The sequence below is a fragment of the Cucurbita moschata genome, unplaced genomic scaffold (genome assembly GCF_002738365.1).
Source record: "Cucurbita moschata cultivar Rifu unplaced genomic scaffold, Cmos_1.0 Cmo_Scf00064, whole genome shotgun sequence".
NCBI lineage: Eukaryota > Viridiplantae > Streptophyta > Magnoliopsida > Cucurbitales > Cucurbitaceae > Cucurbita > Cucurbita moschata.
The window spans coordinates 289,608-310,313 of record NW_019268580.1 but is presented as its reverse complement, the minus strand read 5'-3'; the positions used below and the strand labels follow the sequence as shown (position 1 = coordinate 310,313).

The 20,706-nt window shown below is 35.5% G+C and overlaps 5 protein-coding genes across 11 annotated transcripts; 2 read left to right on the top strand and 3 right to left on the bottom strand.

Annotated features, from left to right (window-relative positions):
• Positions 1-577: 577 nt before the first annotated feature.
• Positions 578-6,002, bottom strand: LOC111437525 (COP1-interactive protein 1-like). Of its 7 annotated transcripts, none has more exons than XM_023075531.1 (6): positions 5,876-6,002; positions 5,235-5,297; positions 4,702-4,805; positions 4,123-4,281; positions 1,853-4,038; positions 578-895 (listed from the first exon to the last, which is right to left on the bottom strand). In XM_023075531.1, the coding sequence occupies exons 4-5, from the start codon at positions 4,214-4,216 to the stop codon at positions 1,856-1,858; spliced, it is 2,277 nt and encodes a 758-aa protein (XP_022931299.1). In that variant the 5' UTR covers positions 4,217-4,281; positions 4,702-4,805; positions 5,235-5,297; positions 5,876-6,002; the 3' UTR covers positions 578-895; positions 1,853-1,855. The 7 variants fall into 7 exon arrangements, with proteins under 7 accessions (XP_022931299.1, XP_022931301.1, XP_022931300.1 ...); XM_023075533.1 differs by having other exon boundaries at positions 4,702-4,788; XM_023075532.1 differs by having other exon boundaries at positions 4,702-4,759.
• A 712-nt stretch (positions 6,003-6,714) lies between these two features.
• LOC111437528 (COP1-interactive protein 1-like) lies at positions 6,715-9,492 on the bottom strand. The gene is made up of 3 exons (XM_023075537.1): positions 9,459-9,492; positions 8,517-8,631; positions 6,715-8,436 (listed from the first exon to the last, which is right to left on the bottom strand). The coding sequence occupies exons 2-3, from the start codon at positions 8,611-8,613 to the stop codon at positions 6,737-6,739; spliced, it is 1,797 nt and encodes a 598-aa protein (XP_022931305.1). The 5' UTR covers positions 8,614-8,631; positions 9,459-9,492; the 3' UTR covers positions 6,715-6,736.
• A 2,412-nt stretch (positions 9,493-11,904) lies between these two features.
• LOC111437536 (arabinogalactan peptide 22-like) lies at positions 11,905-13,454 on the top strand. Its single transcript, XM_023075548.1, has 2 exons — positions 11,905-12,291; positions 13,019-13,454. The coding sequence occupies exons 1-2, from the start codon at positions 12,174-12,176 to the stop codon at positions 13,114-13,116; spliced, it is 216 nt and encodes a 71-aa protein (XP_022931316.1). The 5' UTR covers positions 11,905-12,173; the 3' UTR covers positions 13,117-13,454.
• Positions 13,455-14,962: 1,508 nt separating this feature from the next.
• Positions 14,963-15,689, top strand: LOC111437535 (stellacyanin-like). Its single transcript, XM_023075546.1, has 2 exons — positions 14,963-15,191; positions 15,272-15,689. Exons 1-2 carry the CDS (start codon positions 15,026-15,028, stop codon positions 15,673-15,675), a joined length of 570 nt encoding a protein of 189 aa, XP_022931314.1. The 5' UTR covers positions 14,963-15,025; the 3' UTR covers positions 15,676-15,689.
• Positions 15,690-18,790: 3,101 nt separating this feature from the next.
• On the bottom strand, positions 18,791-20,673 carry LOC111437533 (ethylene-responsive transcription factor CRF2-like). Its single transcript, XM_023075544.1, has one exon. It carries the CDS (start codon positions 19,935-19,937, stop codon positions 18,984-18,986), a length of 954 nt encoding a protein of 317 aa, XP_022931312.1. The 5' UTR covers positions 19,938-20,673; the 3' UTR covers positions 18,791-18,983.
• Between the last annotated feature and the right edge of the window lie 33 nt (positions 20,674-20,706).

Below are 20,706 nucleotides of genomic sequence, written 5' to 3'. Positions count from 1 at the left end.
TTAATATGAGAAAAATAAAAAGTAATAAAATAATAATAACTTAAAAGACTGAATAAATAAATTATTAAAAAAAAGACGAAAATTATAAAGTCAATCGAGTAGTTTGTTTCTTGCATCTAACTCTACCTTGGATTTATATAAAAATGATTTAAATATATTAAATTGTGAAAAAGTATTCGTATTCTTTCCAAAATTATTACTTACATTTCTATCTAAATTCTTATCTCAAATAAATATCAACAAAAATAACATTATAACTAGAATTCTAACGATGAAAAACATTCATATTGATAGACACGACTCTATACAATAGTATGATATTGTCCACTTTGAGCATAAGCTTTCCTAGCTTTGTTTTGAGCTTCCCAAAAAACCTCATATCAATGGAGAAAGTATTTATTGATTATAAATCTATGATCATTCCTAAATTAGCCGACGTGGGACTTTTTTCGTCCAACACATAAAATATTTATATCTAAATGTCATTCATTGACATGAAAAAATAAAATTTATCATTCCTTAAAAAAAGTTCCCTTTGACATCAAATAAACAAGAACCTATAATACAAATATAAATATACAAAAGAAATAATTTATGGAGTCGTCTTTCTCAAACTCTATAAATCTTTGTCGACACGACTAGGCCTAGATCTCGAGCAATTTTCGTCTCCTCTAATGCATTAAAAAAAAAAAATTCTACACAAAGATCTCATATACCCTAATCAAAATTAGGGATCTATTTTGCAATTTTACATCTACCTACAACGTCAAATTCTCTTTTGAATATAGAGAATTTGCTCTTTAGAGAAAAGGATCCTAAAATACCCTTACCGTTGTTGTTTTTCTACAATTTTGATTTATTTCTCGAATGATCTCCATTCTTTTTTAGGACATACCTACAAAGGGAAAATGAAAGGCATTAAAATATCTATAAAATAAAAAACAGCAAACAAAAACAAGCCATCCTCGTAATCACTACAGCCTAAAGAATAAAGAATAAGATTCTAAAGATCGAAAGAAAGTCGTATCTTAATTGATGGATCAGCTAAGAAACAACTTTCTAGCAATTATCCGAGTGGCTAATGACTGCCTAGAAAAGATTCAAACATATTAATAAAGGAACCAGACAAAGTCAGTCAATCAATTAGTTGCATGCAAGAAAAGAAAGCAATATGCATTATAATAACAAAAGAAGAAAAAAAAAAGGTGGAAAGAAAGCAGGTATATCAAGATGTACTAATTAGCTGCGTCCAAGACTATGTCGAGGATTGTTGGGAGAGGAGTCCCACGTCGACTAATTAAAGGGTAGATCATGGAATTATAAGTACCCTATTGGTACGAGTTTTTTTTGGAAAAACCAGAAGTAAAACCATGTAAGCTTATGTTTAAAGTGGACAACATCATACCATTGTGGAGGGTCGTGATTCCTAAGAGACTCATTTCAATAGAGAGAGTATTCATTGATTATAAACTCATGATTATTCGCTAAATTAGCCGATGTGGGACTTTTATCCAACACCTCCCCTCGAACAAAATAACGTCTCCCCTTAATCGAGGCTCGACTCCTTTTCTTTTGGAGTCTTAGTCATCTTTTACTATGCCTTCGAGGAACCTCGACTCCTTTTTCTTTTGGAGTCATTTGTTCGACATTTGAGGATTCTATTGACATGGCTAAGTTTAGGGCATGACTCTGATACCATGTTAGATGAACACGACTCTGCACAATGGTATGATATTATCCACTTTGAGCATAAGCTCTCATGACTTTGTTTTGGGCTTTCCCAAAAGGCCTCGTTACAATCGAAAAAACAAAAAAGAAATATGAGTAGTAAAGGGAGTGGTGATTGACTTACTTACTATCTTACACTCTGGCCTCCTTTAACATTCAACTTCAAGACCTCATCCTTGAGAAAATCATAGCGGTCCCGATGATACTCTATCAACATGCAAAGTTGCCTTATCGCTTCTTTCTTCTCCTCTTTCAGACCCACCATACCTTCATTCTTCTCTTCCATCAACTTCTCCAATTCTGTCTGTCTCTTTTCAAGTTCGTGGATTGCTTCAACCAATCCATCCTTCTCAGATCCTTCCTTGTTGGCCTTAATCTCCAACTTCTCAACCTGTTGTACTAATATCGATTCCCTCTCTTTCTTATCTTCAAGTTGTTTCCCAAGGTCTGCCACCTCTTTTTTTAGGCCTTCTGTTTCTTCAATAGCATTTGAAACCCAACTCTTTGTAAGCCGTAGATCGCGGGATGTCTCCATAACACACTTCTCATACTTTGCATACTCCAATATGAATTTCCTGATGACACATTCCAGTTGGGAGAGGTTACTGTTAATGTTTTCTGAAACAGTTGATATCGTCTTTTGATACGTTACTTTGTTAGTAACAACTGTTGCAGATAGTCCATGAATTCTTTCCTCGAGCAATTTCCGTTCCTTTTGATATTTCAATTCAGCTTTCCGAAAAATCTCTTCCTTTTCAGTTAATAATTGTTCTGTAACACGAAGCTTCTGGTTTGATAACCGAAGCTTGACTTCGATCGTGCGAGCGTTTTCAACTAGGCTATTTATCTCATCACTTTTTACTTCCAGCTCTCTTTTAAGATCCTCAACCATTAGCTCCAGGTCATCTTTCACTTGCTCCTTTGATCTAATGTCATTAAGAAACTCTCGACTCATTTCTGCCATCATCATTTCTGCATTATCAAGCTTTAGCTTACATTCTTGAAACTCATCATTTAGCTTCTTGTATGCATCCTCGTGTTCCTTCAGATTTCTTTGATGATCAGCAATTGATCTCAACAACTCAACTTTCTCCTTTTCAAGTTGTAAATTGAGAGATTTCTTTTCTTCTACTGTAATTGTCAATTGGCTGTTCAGTTGATCAACCATGGCGTTTAATTCTTCTATAACTCGTTTACCTTGTTCAATCTCCTTCCATGCAATCTCCTTTTCCTTGATCAACCCATCTTTCTCAGTTTCAATATCTTTCAATCTTCCATTGAGTTCTGCTTCTATCTTAACAGCATTGCTCAGCCTCTGACTCATCTCTTCAATCGTCCTCTGCGCAGATTCCTTTTCCTTGATCAAATATTCGTTTTCAATTCCAATATCCTTCAACCTTTCATTCAATTGCGCTTCCAATTTTCCGGCAGCACCCAGTTTCTGATTCAGCTCTTCAATCTCGAGAAGAAATTTAGATTTTTCACCACCCCAGGTTTCTGATTCAACCTTCAAATCTCTTGTGATCATATCTGCTTCATGTACCCTACTTAAAGTTTTCAAGTGCTGTGAGTTCAGAGCTTCCTTTTCTTCCATTGTGGCTGACAACTTCTCCTTCAACTGATCAGCCAAAGCCTTCAATTCATCTATAGTTTTTTCCCCCTCTTCAATCTTCCTCCTTGCAGTCTCCTTTTCTTCAATGTAGTTATTCATCTCTGTTTCCATACCTTTTAATCTCTCATTCAACTCAGATTCATTCCTACCAGCATTACTTAACGCCAGGTTCAGTTCTTCGATTTCAAGCTGAAATTTAGACTTCTGAGAGTCCCAAATTTCAGCTTCAACCTTCAAATCTCTAATAATTCCATCTGCTTCTTGTATCTTACTTAAAGCTGTCAGATGTTCTGTATTTAGGGATTCATGTTCTTTAATTGTAGTTGCCAATATCCTTTTCAAATCGGCTACTTCTGAAAGTGCTGCGTCAAGTTCCTGCTTGATTTCACCAACTTCTTGGAATTCTCTCTCCAACCCTCGATCATCTTTGCTGACCTTTTTCTTTGAAGAATCATCTGAATCCGAGTCGGATGAACTAGATGAAGAGCTTTCCTTTTCTCTTCTTTTTTGAAATTTTCTTCTCAACTCTCCGGTTAGGCTGTCGTATTGTTCATAGAGGGCCTGATAAACGTTAAGGAAATCATCAAATAATTCATCAATGGACTGTTTCTTGCGAGTTTCTGATTGGTCGTGGTCTTCTACTCCTAGATCTTCACCTTTTATGAGTTGTCTAATTTTATTCACCTTGTCCTCGATAACTGCATCAAAAATGTAAAATGTAAGATAATGGGTGAAAAGCACCAAAAACTACATAAATCAAAAGGAATATATCCCTTAATTACCTGATTTATTTCCTCTGAGCCGTTCATTTGTTTCTGGATCAAGGTAACTCCCAAATAGAGACTTCAAAGAATTCCTGAACCGGTGCTTTGTCATCTCCTGGGAATATCAACTTCCCCTAGCAAGCACACAGTAGAACATGGACGTTCAAGAGTCCAAGCCTGAAAAATAAAATTCAAATTACTCGAACATTTTTATACCATTAAAGAACATTTAAGGGATAAAGAAGATGTACACATGCCACGTTGAAAAATATAAGCATAACCATTACATCACCATAGTAATAAATAAATAATTTTTTTTTCATTAAATTACAAATTTAGCGTTGAATTTTTATCTTTTTATCTAATAGAACAGTAAACTTTAGAAAGTATATAATAATTTTTAAATTTGTTTCAAATAGGATAAAAAATATGGATAATCTTTAAACTTTCCATTTTTATTTATAAATTTTATAAAAAGTTGAATAAAAAAAGGACATAAATTTATTAAATATATAATTGAAAATTTAGAAATTCATTTAATAGTATTAAAATTTTTTAAAAAATTGAAAGTTTAGGTAATAGGGCAAGCTAGCTTACATTATTTGCAGCTAATTCATGAATAAATAGACTCTACCAGATCGCACATGGCCGGGGCCTACTTACAAAAGCAGCTTTTATCACAATCTGAATCGATTAAAACCCTGACGAAAAATACGTAAATAATAGCATAATGCATATTTCAATTAAAACATTATGACTTTCGTAATAAAGACAGCGTGACATGATTTATATAATAATTAGGAAACTATTTCATTCTAATACATAATGTAAGAAAACGGCGCACAATAGCATACGCTGCATACGATAACTTCTAAAAAGCGCCGAACTCGGCAATTACGAAGATACCCTAATCAGAAAAGACAGCTATTACATCAGAAAAGATAAGCTGTTCCTTTTTGTTGGTTGTGCCATGCAAAACGACTACATCATTATCACAAATTTGAAATCTATGCCAATTAACAGATTTTTTTGAAAAACAAAAGAAAATTATAGGTTTTTCCATTTGAACGATAAGTATGAGAAAATTAAATGCCGGAATATTAATTCCATATAGAGACAAAATTTGTTACCTGAAAATTCACTTTACTCTTTCCTCCGTCTTCCTCATGGCGGATCAACCAAAAGTGATATTCCTGGATCCGGCACGTAGACATCGAGAAACAAGAATCGGTTACAGAGGAAAATAAGCACAAAATTCCAATCAACTCTAACAAATTAGCGGAACCAAAATAGTTGTGAGGAGAACTTTTTCTGTTTCAGCAGGAAAAGTTTTGAAGTGATCGAGTATACAGCGAAATAGATTCATACAGAAATCCTAAAACCATCAGATTCGCTTTAAAATAGGAGCAGTAATCGCTTCAACTCAATTAAAAAAAAGTCCATCCGCTATCCGAAACTATCAATTTAAACTCAACAGAAGATCCAATCAAACCAAATAAACATCGAAAGAGAAAAGAAATCATCCAAAAACATTTCGAACTCAAGCAATCATCAACCTCGATCCAAACACAAGGATCCGATCAATCCGAAAATTCCAGAAACAAGAAATGAGACAATCGATGTAAAGAGAACAAACACCAGAAAATTACACAACGAATCGAACTCCAACATCAAGTTATAAGGCAAAATTTCAACGAAATCAGAAGATGAACTGCAGTAGAAACGAAACGATCAAATTGAAAGAAGAATTAAGAAAAAAGAAGAAAATCACCTGAAAATCAGAGGAAGACGGGTAGTAAGAGAGGAAAAGCAGGAAGACAGGTGGAGAGAGAGAGAAATCGAAGAGATTAACAGAAAATGGGAATTAAAAATGAAAAGAAAATAGAATAATGGAAGAGAAAATGGTTCAAGTTTTAAGATTAGAGCGCTCAAAATCCACAAACCGACTGATATAGCATTTAAAGATTATCCCATATTTTTGCCCTTAATATCATCATATAATTACATAAATGCCACTGAGATTTTAATCCCACCCCTTTTCTTTTCGTATGAACTGTTTGGTTTTGGTCGTTCCCGCTATTTTTTTCCTCTTTCTTTTATTTTTGTCGCCCTTGAATTACGGATACCGAGAAATGACGTTCAGTCAAAATCATGTCTACTACTGCTATCAATGTAGTTGTTATCGTTTAATTCTGGTTAATTTCTACAACATTGTTTTCTTAAATTGCTTTTCAAGAGTAGGGTCGGTGGCTCAAGCATATATTCCCGAGCCAACAACGACCCAAGTCTTAGTTGGTTGGCTGACTCGAGAGTAATAGTAAGTGTTGCACAATCAGACTCTGAATCCTTAAAGATTGCGATTGTGACACCTCACTCGTTCTCTTTGTGAAAGTGAAGCAAGAATCATTAGATTTGTATGATATGACAGATGTTATTATAAATACTGAATTTTGATATTAATCATAAATTCGTTTAGTTTAAAATAAACTCGAAAATTAAAAATTAAAAAATTTCATATAAAAAACGACATATATGTATGTATATAGTTGATTTTCTTATATATTTTCCAAAAATTTTCGAGAAAACGAACAAAAATTAAAGTTACCTATTCATATAATAGATAAAAGCATCATCAAATCATTCTTCTGTTTTTAACCGTCTTCCCGAGCATGGCGTCCTTGAGATGATCGGACTGGCTTCGATAGTGATCGATCACAACGCATAATTGTCGAATCACTTCTCTCTTCTCTTCTGCAAGTCGGAACACTTCTTCATCTTTCTCCTTTACTAAGTTCTCCATTTTTGTCATCTTCTTCTCGAATTGCCCGAGGGTTCTGATCAGATTCAGTTTCTCTCCGCCCTCTTTGCTTATTTTCGCCTCGAGATTCCATAGTTTCTCTCTTAACAGGAACTCTTGTTCTTCTTTTTCTTCCATCTGAGCCACGAATCGAGTCATATTGATTTTCAGTTGTTTTAACTCGTTATTTCTCGTTCTAACCCAGTATTTTGCGAACGTGATCTCCTTTGTAATCCATAATATGTGATTTAGAAGTTTGACGCTCTCTTCTTCGAATCTTCTTGCTACTCTGTCCATTCCGAATTCGTTCACATTACTGAGTTTCATCAGTTCCTCTTCGTGTTTTTCGATTTTTTGTTCGAAATGTCTTTTCTCTTGCTCGTGTCTTTTGTTTTTCACTCTGAAATTTTCTCTGCTTTCGTTGTGTAGCTGCTCTGCAACGAGGATCCTCTGCGACAGTAAACGGATTTTATCTTCCAGGCCGCAACGGAGATCCTCTGCTAATTCTTCCATCTTCCTCTCTGTGTTTATCAGGCTCGAAGCAACGTCAGGTAAGCAGCTCTTCGCTTTCTTGTATTTCTCGTTGAATTTAATTATTCTTTCCTCTTTTTCCTTTAGGATTGTTTCCTGGTCGACAATTTTGGTTCTCAATTTCTTGTTTTCCTCCTCCATTTTCGAAAATCGGTGAGAAACTTCTTGTTTATATTGCTCCATTTCTTGCCCTAATTTGGTTTTTTCAGTCTGCAATCCGTTTATTGTATGTTTCAGATTCTTGACTTGCTCCATTAACGCAATCGTCTGAGAAGAAGCTTCCGTCTCTTTACTCGTCAATGCCATCTCCAGTTCAGAAATTTTAGTGTTCAGCCACTGATTTTCTGATCTCATCCGAATATTCTGTTCTTCTATTTCCCTTCTTCGATAATGCAAAGTGTCTATTTCCGTTTCCAGATCCTTACTCCGAGCAAGAACTCTCTCTTTCTCTTCCAGCATCTTCTTTTCAACTCCAATCTTTTCGACCAATTCTTCTTTCAAATTTCCTATCAAAGCCATATTTTCAGATATCTCCTTGTTCTTCCGATTTTCCATTTCGCGTTTCTGCGTTCGTACACTGTCTAATTCCCGATGCAGAAAATCAACCTTAGCCAAGGCTTCGTTCTTTTGAACAATTTGCTTTTCGAGTTCCTCAGTTTGAATTTGAACATACCAGTTACTCGCCTGTTCATTCTGTAAATTATGAACACTGCAAGTGGTATTTACTTCCTCCGACGAAAAGTACTCCGAATCAGAGTCAGAACTAGAGCTTAAAGATGAAGAACAAACATCGTCCTTATCCTCTTCATTTTCTTTTTCAGATTTAACAATTCTTTCCGCTTCATCTCGTAGATGACCATATTGATCATAAATAGACTGATAATTCTTGTATAGATCTTCAACTAAACCAACAACTTCCGTTTCCTTCTTCGACTCTCTCAGCACTCTACTTTTATCTTTGTTCTTCATTAGCTTCAAGATTCTCGACATCTTTTGTTCCATTTCTAAAAATAGAACAATATAACGTAACAAACCAGAGACATTTAAAAAATAAAACAGCTAGATATCATTAAAAAAAACACACCTGCTTTAGTCATCTTCTGCTGCTCCGCAATTTCATCCGTTTTTGGATCAATCCCACTGCACTCTGTTAATCCTTTTCGCACCCGATGTTTCACCATCTCTTCAAAAACTAAACCCTAATTTTCCATCACAATTACAAAATATTGATTTAAAAATAATATTAAGCTAAATAAGTTGTATTAATTTTTTGATTTTGCCTTAAAAAAATTCAATCTACTCAAATAAATATCATAATAGCGACTTATTTGATGCATTAATTTTTTTTTTTAATGTACTTTAAACTTCGTAGTAGGTACTAGGTGTCCATCCTCGTCGCCACAGAAAATATATCTTTTTTTAAAATATTAAAAAAAAACATGTCATATATTTTCGACTCGGATGATTCAATATCCTAAACTCCATACATATCAAATTTGTAACCAAGTCCATGGCTAGCAGATATTATTCTTTTTGACCTTTCGAACTTTCTCTCAAAATTTTAAAACATGTATTTTCGTAAAATAATATATATATATATTAAAAATAAGTGAAAACGATGTCGTTAGCAAGAAGAAAAATTATTGATCAATAAATACGGAGAATTGACAATTTATTTAATAGTTAAAAACATAGAACCTTTTTCCCATCTAACCAATAATATTTTTCAATAATTCCCATTATTAATTTTACATAAATAAATGAGTTTGAAACTAAAAAAGGAAGAGGTTAATACGAAAAAACAATCAAAATAAAAAATGGAAAACTGGGTTACGATCGTGTTTCGTTGCTAAGAAAATTGAACGAACGATTCTCGAAAAATAAATAAAGAAATTCTCCTACGATTCCTTGACCTTAGATTCATTCTCGTCGAATTTCGATTCAACCTTCAAATTTGTTTATCGAGCCATTGAAGAACGAAAAAAAAAATGCAGATTTGATAAAGAAGAAATAGAAATTGAATTACCTGGGATTTGATTCGAGCCTGTGACCTACTGGATCTGTAAAGGAAAAAGAAAAAGAAGATTTTTTTTTTAAATAAAAATAGGAAAAAAAAGAAAAGAAAAGAAAACATAAAATAGAACTTAAATAAAGGCGGAAAACGATCTAATTCTGTCTTTCCGGGGAGATGCAAAGTTTGGCGCTTCTTTCGCTCATTTGCCCTCCGCTTTTAATACAATTTACGAACAAAGTCAATGACTCGGATCTCGCCCATTTTATCGTCAAACAAACGCGATACGATATTTTGGGAATAAATAGTTATTGTTTTTTTTTTCCTGATTTTATATTTTAGGAAAATAAAATATTTTTTTGGATGAGACAAATATATAATTTAGGAGCTTTAAGGGATATTTAACTTTTTAATGAATATTGTTTAAAAAGAAAAATAAATTAAAATATTACACTTTGTTGCAAGGCAGGGTCGTAAAATATAGTAATAATACAGATCCACCGCTCGCAAATATTGTCCTTTTTAAGGCTTTTTCCTCCCTTCAAGTCTTTAAAACGTCTATGGGAAGGTTTCCACACACCATTATAAGGGGTGTTTTGTTCTCCTCTCCAACTAATGGGATATCACAAATATAATCCCAGCAATTCTCCATCTTGTTAGGTCTACGAGATACTCTAACAACTTATATTCTTACTAAAGTTAGAAGTTCAAATTGTGCTTAAAAAAAAGAGCTTGAAGATCATAATCAACTCGAGAGACTGGGCTCTTAAAAGAGGCCCATTGAATTTAACTTCGGACGACTCTTTGGTTCCATAGTTCACGACGTTCATGCAACTCTCATTACCACAATTTGTCTCTTCATAAAACCAAACTCCATTTCACACGAGTTTCTTCTTATTTTTTCTGCATGTCTGTTTAGATTCATTGTTAAGTTTATGAGTAAAGTATCTATTTTGAATTCACGTTCCAGTAGGATAAGGTTGAAGTTGAACCTGCATAAAAAAATAAAACATATAAAGAGTCGAAGGAAATAGAGAGAGAGCACGAGATTCAACCACTCAAGAACTGACTATTAAGTAAACGAGGATAGAAAGAAGAAGAAGAAAAACGCGTTCGAAACGTTTGAAAAAAATGGTAGAATTTCTGACGTTTGATTTTTAATTTAATAGTTTAATACGTCATACAATTTATTTGATTAAAACGTATGTGATTAAATTAATATGTAATACGATAGGTTTATGATATGAATTTAATAAATTTAAATACTAAATATGTGTATTTAAATTTGAGAAAAGTATGCCATAAATTGGATGGTTATTTGTAACATACAAGCATCAATAAATGTTTGAATTATTCATCGTGTCATTTCGTTGAAATGCGTGACAAATTAATTGATTACCAATTTAGGTGAAAGAAAAATAATCAAATATTAAATTTTAAAAAACTACTAATTTTTAAATAGTCAATCCCTTAAATAAAAAAAAAAAAAAAAAAGAGGCAAATAATAGACTGTCAAATACGGCATGGGTGGCATGTGCAGAAGGAAACAGTGACCAGGAAGCATGCTAGTGGCCAGTGGGCCCCACTTTCGCATAACGGTCGTAAACCTTCACGACTTTTCCTGTTTACCGGCTTTCCCGGTTATCTCTCTCACTCATATTTCCATAATTTCATTTAACCAGTTTTTTAAAATTATAAATAATAAAAATATATACTAAATAAAGTTCCTTCTAATTAATATTCTCATTTTATCTATTTTATCCATCTATTAAAAATATATACTAAATAAAGTTCCTTCTAATTAATATTCTCATTTTATCTATTTTATCCATCTATTTAATTTCTTTTCCTAATTATACAAAATTTATATATATATATATATATATATATATATATATAGACGACATGGAGTCTCTGCAGCCGAACTTGACCTATTGCAAAATATTGTACTTGTGGTGCTCGATCATTTGCACTCTGACACTCGCATAATATTAGATTTGAAGCAGCGTCGAGTTAAATAGGTGTGCACGGACATGTCTAGCGAGTTGTAGTTCTATTCATACGTGTTTTAGTGAGACAGTCCCAATTGGTGGCTACTATTTTGCACATTACAATTATTAAACGACACAATGAAATATTAATTTATTTGGTAGGTGCGATTTTAATTTATTTTTTAAAAATAGAAAATTTTGTAATAAAATATTTTATTTAATTTTTGTCGTTTTTTAATTTACCATATGTGTGTATAAAGATTTAAATTTGTGAACTTATCAAACATTAATATATATAAAACTGAATTAATCCAGTTACGTTTAATTTAAGGAAAAAAAATATAATATTGCTAAAACGTATATAAATGGATTAAAAAATAATAATAATTTAAAAATAAAATAAAAAAATAAATAATTTACCCTATAAAATGATACTGCATTGGAGATTTGGATTCCCCCGTCCTCCATCGCTGAACTGCCTCTGTACCGTTCAGAGATTTCTCTTAATCGTCTTCTCCATTTCGCCCTTCGAGGAGGGAAAGGGAGATTCCTTTCTCTCTCTCTCTCTCTCTCTCTCTGCGAGCCTCTTTGAAGCCATTGAAGAAGAAGGCACTGAAAGCCTCTCGATCTGAGAGACGCATCGCAGAGAGAGATCGAGCCTCGGTACTACATTTCTTGCGATTCATCGCCTGAAGAAAGGAGAGGAGAAAATCACAGCACGATTCGGATTCGGAGTCAAATGGCGGTTTCCAGGACGTCTTTTGGATTTGTGGCTGCCGCTGCGCTCATCTTTGCCATCTTCTTGCCGGTTGCTCAGCCTCAGTCCTTGGCTCCGGCACCCGCTCCCACCAGCGACGGTTAGTTCTCTTCTTAATTTCTATTTCTTTAAGTTTTGTTTTGTATTTTTGTTCTAGATCTGTGTGGACTGTTGATCTCTGGCTTGAAATTAGTTTTGTTTGTTTATTCTTTGTTTCCGGATTATTTTGAGAGTTTCAGTTTCTGAGTTACCAAAACATTGTTTCGGTTTCCGTTTCTTCTTTGTTTCCGGATTATTTTGAGAGTTTCAGTTTCTGAGTTACCAAAACATCGTTTCGGTTTCCGTTTCTTGGTGAATTGTGATTAAAGATATTAAGCGCAAATCTTCACTTTTTTTCCCCTTTAGTTTTGATTGTTTGTTCAAGCCTTGGTGGATCTATTTTCCTACACGTATGTGTATTCTCAATTTTGCGAGAGTTCATTAGCATCAATTTGTGGACCAAATGTTAGAAATGACAAATAATACAGAAGCTATTTTCTTGTATTCGTAACAACGGCATAAAGTTATCTTATAGTTTCTATAAACTATTAATTTGCGAGTGTAATTAAACCTATTGCCATGATTATGAAAAGTAATTCTGTTTGCTATTTGGTTGGCCTGACTACTATTACGTTACCTTTGAGAACAAAGGTGTTTGGTCTTGATGTCTTATCCTCAGAAATTCATTTTAAATAGTTCTTTGAAATGCAAAATCCTAAGGAATTAGGGTTGAAATTCATAGATTTCTTAGTGAACTTAATTGGTATCTTTAAAACGTCAATGCACAGGGACATCCATAGACCAAGGGATAGCTTATGTGTTGATGTTGGTGGCATTGGCACTCACATATCTCATCCACAACGCTGACTTATCCAACAGCTTCTAAAAGACTGTATCAAGCATTTGGAGAGAACCTCTTTTGATCAAAAGGGAAGGGAATTTAGTTAGAAATGCAAAAGTGGGGTTTGAGGGGACTGGACTTTTTTTCTTATTTTTGCATATTGTAGTTCCTTTGGAACCTCTTTTGATCAAAGAGGAAGAGAATTTAGTTAGAAATGCAAATGGGTCTTGAGGGATTTGGATTCTTTTGCATATTGTAGCAGTTCCTTTGGTGTTTCTGTTTTGTTCTTATTTATAACGATGAAAGTCAGTTGGTGTGGTCTTGTATTGCTGTGTACAGTGTCCTGAGTTTGAATGCGACTCCTGGCTCCCTTTTCATGTTTCTTCTCCTTCTTTTATCTCTCTCATATTTGAATTTTAGTGAAAATAGTTGTAATTAACACGAACACGGTATAGCTCGATCCTAATTGTAATTAGGGAGAACACGGTATAGCTCGATCCTAATTGTAATTAGGGAGAACACGGTATAGCTCGATCCTAATTGTAATTAGGGAGAACACGGTATAGCTCGATCCTAATTGTAATTAGGGAGAACACGGTATAGCTCGATCCTAATTGTAATTAGGGAGAACACGCGTATAGCTCAATCCTAATCGTAATTAGGGAGAACACGCGTATAGCTCAATCCTAATCGTAATTAGGGAGAACTAGCTCAATCCTAATCGTAATTAGGGAGATCGAAAATTTAAATTCTCATTTTTGTAAAGAAATAGCTTAAAAAGTCTTTTCAAATTTTCAATTTGCATCTAGAATATTATATTCATATAAAAGGACAAATAGTAAGATCTATAAGATTCTAACCATTTTTTTTAGATCTAAATATAAAAAGTTGATGTTTATTTTTATTTATTTATTATTATTTTTTTGCAATAGACAAGTTGCATTTGATTTGTCAAGTGGAATCTCAGTGGCATGCATCCAAATATATTAATAATAAATTAGACGAATTTTTAACTATATTTTTCCGACCAAAATTAAACCTTTTTTAATATATTGTGTGAAATTAAGATTTTAAATGATTATGAAACAAATTAAATCAATTAGTATAATGACCCTAAAACTTTAATGTTATTAACGTACATAATATTAGTCCAGATTTTATTTATTATAGTACCAAATATATTTTATATTTTTTAAAAAAATTACACAAGATGTTTGTGTCTAATAATTATAAAAATATCTTATTGAATTTTTAATATTATATTGGCTAAAGTTAATAAATTTACTAAGTTTTCAATTTTGTTTTAGTTTTAAAATCTGAATTTAAAATTTTTAAAGACTTATTAAACCTAAAATAATCTTTTTAATTATTAGAGATTAAAAAATGTTTAAATAATAATAATATTTATATATAAAAAAAAAGACTATAACAAAATTTAAAGAGACCCAATGATATTTTAATTTATTATTAATCCATGAGAATATTTATTTTTATTTTAAAAGAAAAAATGTCGACCCAATAATATAATTTACGAAATTTATAATTTAACCTAAACATTAAAAATCTAAAATAATATATTAAATGGTAATTAATAAGACAAGTAGAGCGATGAGATGGAAATTAAGTTGATTAACAAACCAATTTAAAAACTCTAATTTTGTGTAATTAATGTTAGATTAAAAAGGGAAAATAATAATAATAATAATAATAATAATAATAATAAGATATACTTAAAATAGGTATGTTGGTGAAAAAAGAGGTAAAAAAAATAGGCCAAGCAATGAAAACAAACAAAACAAAGAAGCAGCAACCATTAACGGAGAAGAACAAACTAAATCCCTTTGCCTATTTCTCTCCTTTTTGTTCCCTTTTGATTTAGAGGAGAAACAACATTCATTTCTGAGCTCCCTCTCTGATCTCTCTCTCTCTTAATCTCTGAAGAGAGAGGACCAAAATGGACAACTTTATGATGATCATGACGATAATGATGATGATGGGATCATCGGTGAATGCATTCACTCACATTGTCGGCGCAAGCCATGGCTGGAGAGTGCCCGATAACGTTACCTTTTACGATGAATGGGCTAAACCTAGAACTTTTGGTGTCGGAGACAAGCTCGGTATGTGTCTCTAAATCATGTGTCTATCGTATCATTACGGAGAGTTGTGATTCATAATATGTGTTTTTGGTGTTTTGTAGTTTTCCCTTACCGGCCCGGTGCGAACAACATAGTGGCGGTGAAGAAGGCTGACTACGAGGTATGTGGTGAGGAGAATGTGATAAACATGTACTATCTAGGGCCGACCATCCTGAACCTGACCGAGGCGGGGGACTACTACTACTTCGATGGAATTGGGAAGCATTGTGAGGCTGGGCAGAAGCTGCACGTCCAAGTGGGTTTGAAGGAGGGCACTTCTGGTGCGGACCCATTGCCGTTTAACCTTGAAACTTTTGGCATTCACACGAGTTTGGATCCGACCCAAAATGTAGCACCGGCTGCAGCCCCAACGGCCGCCACGAAAGCATCCCACGCCAATGCCAATGCATTGCTTGTTCCTGCGGGATTGGCCGCCGTTGCCATGTTTTTCTCCACCTTACTTTGATTTCCATTTATTGTACCTTTGCGTATTTTAATGTTTCTTATTCAAATTTGATCATTTATTACGTTTCCATACTTCAATCAAAAACCTCTCTCTCTCTCTATATATATATATATATAATTTTGTTTTCTCTTGAGATCTTTTTGTTTCTTCTCAAAATTATTATATTTGAGTAAGTTTTTACAAGTTACTCGGTTAACTCGGTTCTTACGAGTAATTTTTACGAGTTACTCACTCGTGTCTCCTTCCCAAGGGCAAGTTCTTACGAGTTACTCACCTATGCCCTCCCTCCTAAGGTAGGTTCTTACGAGTTACTCACTCGTGCCCCTCTTCCAAGGGAGATTCTTACGAGTTACCCACCTGTGCCCCTCTTCCAAGGGAGATTCTTACGAGTTACCCACCTGTGCCCCTCTTCCAAGGGAGATTCTTACGAGTTACCCACCTGTGCCCCTCTTCCAAGGGAGATTCTTACGAGTTACCCACCTGTGCCCCTCTTCCAAGGGAGATTCTTACGAGTTACCCACCTGTGCCCCTCTTCCAAGGGAGATTCTTACGAGTTACCCACCTGTGCCCCTCTTCCAAGGGAGATTCTTACGAGTTACCCACCTGTGCCCCTCTTCCAAGGGAGATTCTTACGAGTTACCCACCTGTGCCCCTCTTCCAAGGGAGATTCTTACGAGTTACCCACCTGTGCCCCTCTTCCAAGGGAGATTCTTACGAGTTACCCACCTGTGCCCCTCTTCCAAGGGAGATTCTTACGAGTTACCCACCTGTGCCCCTCTTCCAAGGGAGATTCTTACGAGTTACCCACCTGTGCCCCTCTTCCAAGGGAGATTCTTACGAGTTACCCACCTGTGCCCCTCTTCCAAGGGAGATTCTTACGAGTTACCCACCTGTGCCCCTCTTCCAAGGGAGATTCTTACGAGTTACCCACCTGTGCCCCTCTTCCAAGGGAGATTCTTACGAGTTACCCACCTGTGCCCCTCTTCCAAGGGAGATTCTTACGAGTTACCCACCTGTGCCCCTCTTCCAAGGGAGATTCTTACGAATTACCCACCTGTGCCCTCCCTCCTAAGGGAGATTAGATTCTTACGAGTTACCCACCTCCCTCCTAAGGGAGATTAGATTCTTACGAGTTACCCACCTGTGCCCTCCCTCCTAAGGGAGATTAGATTCTTACGAGTTACCCACCTGTGCCCTCCCTCCTAAGGGAGATTAGATTCTTACGAGTTACCCCCTCCCTCCTAAGGGAGATTAGATTCTTACGAGTTACCCACCTGTGCCCTCCCTCCTAAGGGAGATTAGATTCTTACGAGTTACCCATCTGTGCCCTCCCTCCTAAGGGAGATTAGATTGCCCTCCCTCCTAAGGGAGATTAGATTCTTACGAGTTACCCATCTGTGCCCTCCCTCCTAAGGGAGATTAGATTCTTACAAGTTACCCATCTGTGCCCTCCCTCGTCAGGGAGATTAGATTCGTGCCCTCCCTCGTTAGGGAGATTAGATTCTTACGAGTTACTCACCAGCACCCCTCTTCCAGGAGTACGTTTTTATGAGTTACTCACCCCATGTCTCTCTTCCAGGTTCTTACAAATTTCTCACTAGCTATTGGAAACACCACTTCCCATTTGACTTGCATGTGTTAAACATGCCACCATCGAAAATTTTAACTTGGCTATGGACGGTTTTATTTTAATAATTAATAATAATAATAAAGAAACATAAAATTTAATTTGCATCGGGTTGACGGCGGCTCTTCAACTTGGCTATGGACGGTGGCAATGATTGGGCCAGGGGAGCTGAAAAAGGCCCGTGATTGGGAGGTGGGGGCATTGCTGACGTGTTAATTTCACACCTATCCAAAAATAATAATAATAATAATAACAAAAGGAAGGTCCACATCAGCGCAAGACCCCATTGCTTGATTCAGTGGGGATCCAATCACTATCAGAATATCTGCCACGTGGTTATGGGCGGGAAACAGAAGCAACAAGACCTGGGCCTGGGGGACCAGACGGCCCATTTGTAAGACGGTTGTACAGTAGATACAGACCATGTGATCGGACAGGAATAGTTGTCTGATGCTTACGTGTATGGTTAGGATTGAGTCTTGGTGGGCCCCGCTGGCTAAGGGAGGAAATTCCCTGCGGGTGTTTTTCTGTACAATCTAACGCCTGACCGCCTTTTGGGCACCACCTTATTTATATATATATATATATATTATTATTATTATTATTTCAGTTTACGTAAAAAAAAAAAACTAACTAGTCGAATAAGGATGTTCTTTTTTAAGTACATTTAAATTTTTAGCTAAATTTAAAAAAAAATGCACAGCTCGTTTGGAAATTTAATATGAATTTTGAAAATAATATTAAAAAGTAAATAACAAATAAAGAAATTCCACGTGGAAAATAATGTTTAATTATAGTATTATTTTTTATAAAATAAATAAATAATTATAAAAGATAACCTAAAATATTGAAATTTGTAGAATGTTTTTGGCATAAGTATTAGATTCAGTAGACATTTATTTTAAAAAGCCCTTTAAATTACTTTTTAAGCATTTTTAAAAAAGTTTCAAAAATATTTTGATTATTATAACTTTTTTTACAAATTATTTATTAAAAAAAAAAAAGCATCAGAAACAAATAAGCATTTTAATTATAACTCTGCCTCTTTCTTAATTAAAAGTCTTCTTTAATTTAAATGGCATTTAGAAAAAAAAAATTAAATACTTTTTTTAAAAGTACTTTAAATTGTATTTTTAGCATTTTCAAAACACTTTATGACAGAAAATATAATTATTTTTAAAAAAACTGTATTTGAGATAATTAAATAATTAATAAAAATCATATAAAAAAAAGTGAAATTTGAAATTTTATTAGAAAAAGAAAAGGGAAAAGTCGTATCTGCCCTTACGAATTCAATAAAAATTTAAATAACATGAAATACTAAATTAAGTTGGTGGGTGACATTCGGCAATTTGACAATGGAGCCACGTCACACGTGTATCCTCTCTCGCACGTGTTTAGAGGTTATTTATTTTATTTATTTATTAAATGTGCGTGTCACGTGCACGTGCCAATCCGTTAAAAGGAAAAAGAGCTAAAGAAAAGACGTACACAAAATTTGTCCGTCACCGTTACCGTGACGGAAGATACCATTTCATTTTTGATACAAATTACAAACCCCAAAATTTACGAGAAATAAAAAAACTAATTAAAAAAAAAAAAAAAAAAAGGAAAATGGGACACTCACAAAATTGCCGAAAATCCAACCTATTAAAAAAAATAAAAATTAAAAGAAAAAACCTCAAAGCGCAAGAAGAGGGTCCGACCCGAATATGTCGCTGATGTCTTGGAAGGAATCTTTAACCGTATGCCACGTGGATAATCCGAAACCGAACCCGAACCCGAAATCATCGGCCGGGTTAATGAACATACTACTGCCGTAGTCGCCCTTCAAAAAGCCGTCGTTGAGTGTCGTCTCGCCGAACAGAGACGGAACCGGCGGTCGGAAGTCGAAGATATCATTAGGGAAAAACGTATCGTAGTTTGAATGGAACGAGAATTCCGATATTTTATCCGGTTCGTCTCGGCCGTTTTCTTTTCCGGTTGTCGTTGTTGAGGTTTTTCCGGATACGGCGTCGTTTGTCGATGGCGACGGGCAACGGAGAACGGAAGTCGGAGAGGACAGATTCTCGTTGGACTCCTCGGCCGAGACATAGCCAGAACTCGCCGCCGCGGTTTCCGGCGAGAACTTAGGCGGAGGAATGAAATTCGTTTGAGCGGTGGGTCCACGGAGTTGAATGGCAGCATTATCATAGACCATAGCGGCTTCTTCAGCCGTATTATATGTGCCTAACCAAACCCGTACTCGTCGTAAAGGATCTCTAATCTCAGCCGCCCATTTCCCCCATGGTCGTTGCCGTACGCCGCGGAATTTCTTAGCTCCCGTCGGTTGCTGCTTCAATGGATCCCGATTAACCGCCGGAAACTTCGATTTCCCGCCGGTGGATTTCTTGCGGCTACTCTTCACCGGCGAGGCCTCGATTGTAATCTCGTTAACGAATTTCTTAACTCGGCGACAAGCGTAGTCTTGTTCTTCATCATCACTAGAAGAGTCCGTGGCATCCGCGTCCATTACAGAAATCTTAACGACCTTAGACGTCATTAATGGCGGAGAAACGAGCCTAGTTTGGCTACGATGTTCAGTGTACTTGATCGGCGGCAGAACAGGACTGGAGAACAAGTCCATTGGTTCCATGAGAAACAGAGGAAGAAGAACAGAGCAGATTCAGAGAGCTACCATTGAAAGCGAAATGCAAGTGAAATATAGAGATTGGGGAAAGAGGGTAAAAAGAGAAAAGAAAGGGGAAGATTCCATGGAAGAATAAAGGCAAAATTGAAGAACACGTGAAAGAGAAGCTGGGAGATTAATCAGCGACGTTGCTCCACTTATTCGTTTGTGATTATAGTGATCATAAGAACCAAAAAGATTGAATAAACCGAAAAGAAAATTGCAGAAAAAGGCGATTAAGATGTAAACAGGAGAGGGAAAGAAATGGCGAAAACGGGAAGCGCAGAACCATTCATTGAAGAGGGAGGAAAAGGGGAAAAGGGGAAAAGGAGGACATGAAAATGGAAATGGAAAAGAGAAATTTTCTGGGAAAATTGGAGGAAGTGGGAGAGAAAAAGAAAAGTTGGGTAAGAGCAGCTTTAGAAGAAAGAGAAGAGGAATAAATGCCCTTTTCCCTTAAACGCACTCACTCTGTTCTTTGAACTTCCCGAAAAGCGTCTGTAAATTTTCTCACTAAATTTTCCCGGAAAATGAGAAAGAAAATGAGAAAGAAAATGGGAGAGTGAAGAAGAAGAAGGAGATAAGAAAACCCCAGCGAATAACCAAACCTCCCTCTTTTATAGGATCCCTTAACACCCGTATTTCAAAAAAACCCGGTCCAACCCCCAACTTCCAATAGTACACGCGCACACACTCACACGCGCCGCCATTGTCGGGGGGGGGGGGGGAGTTGGAA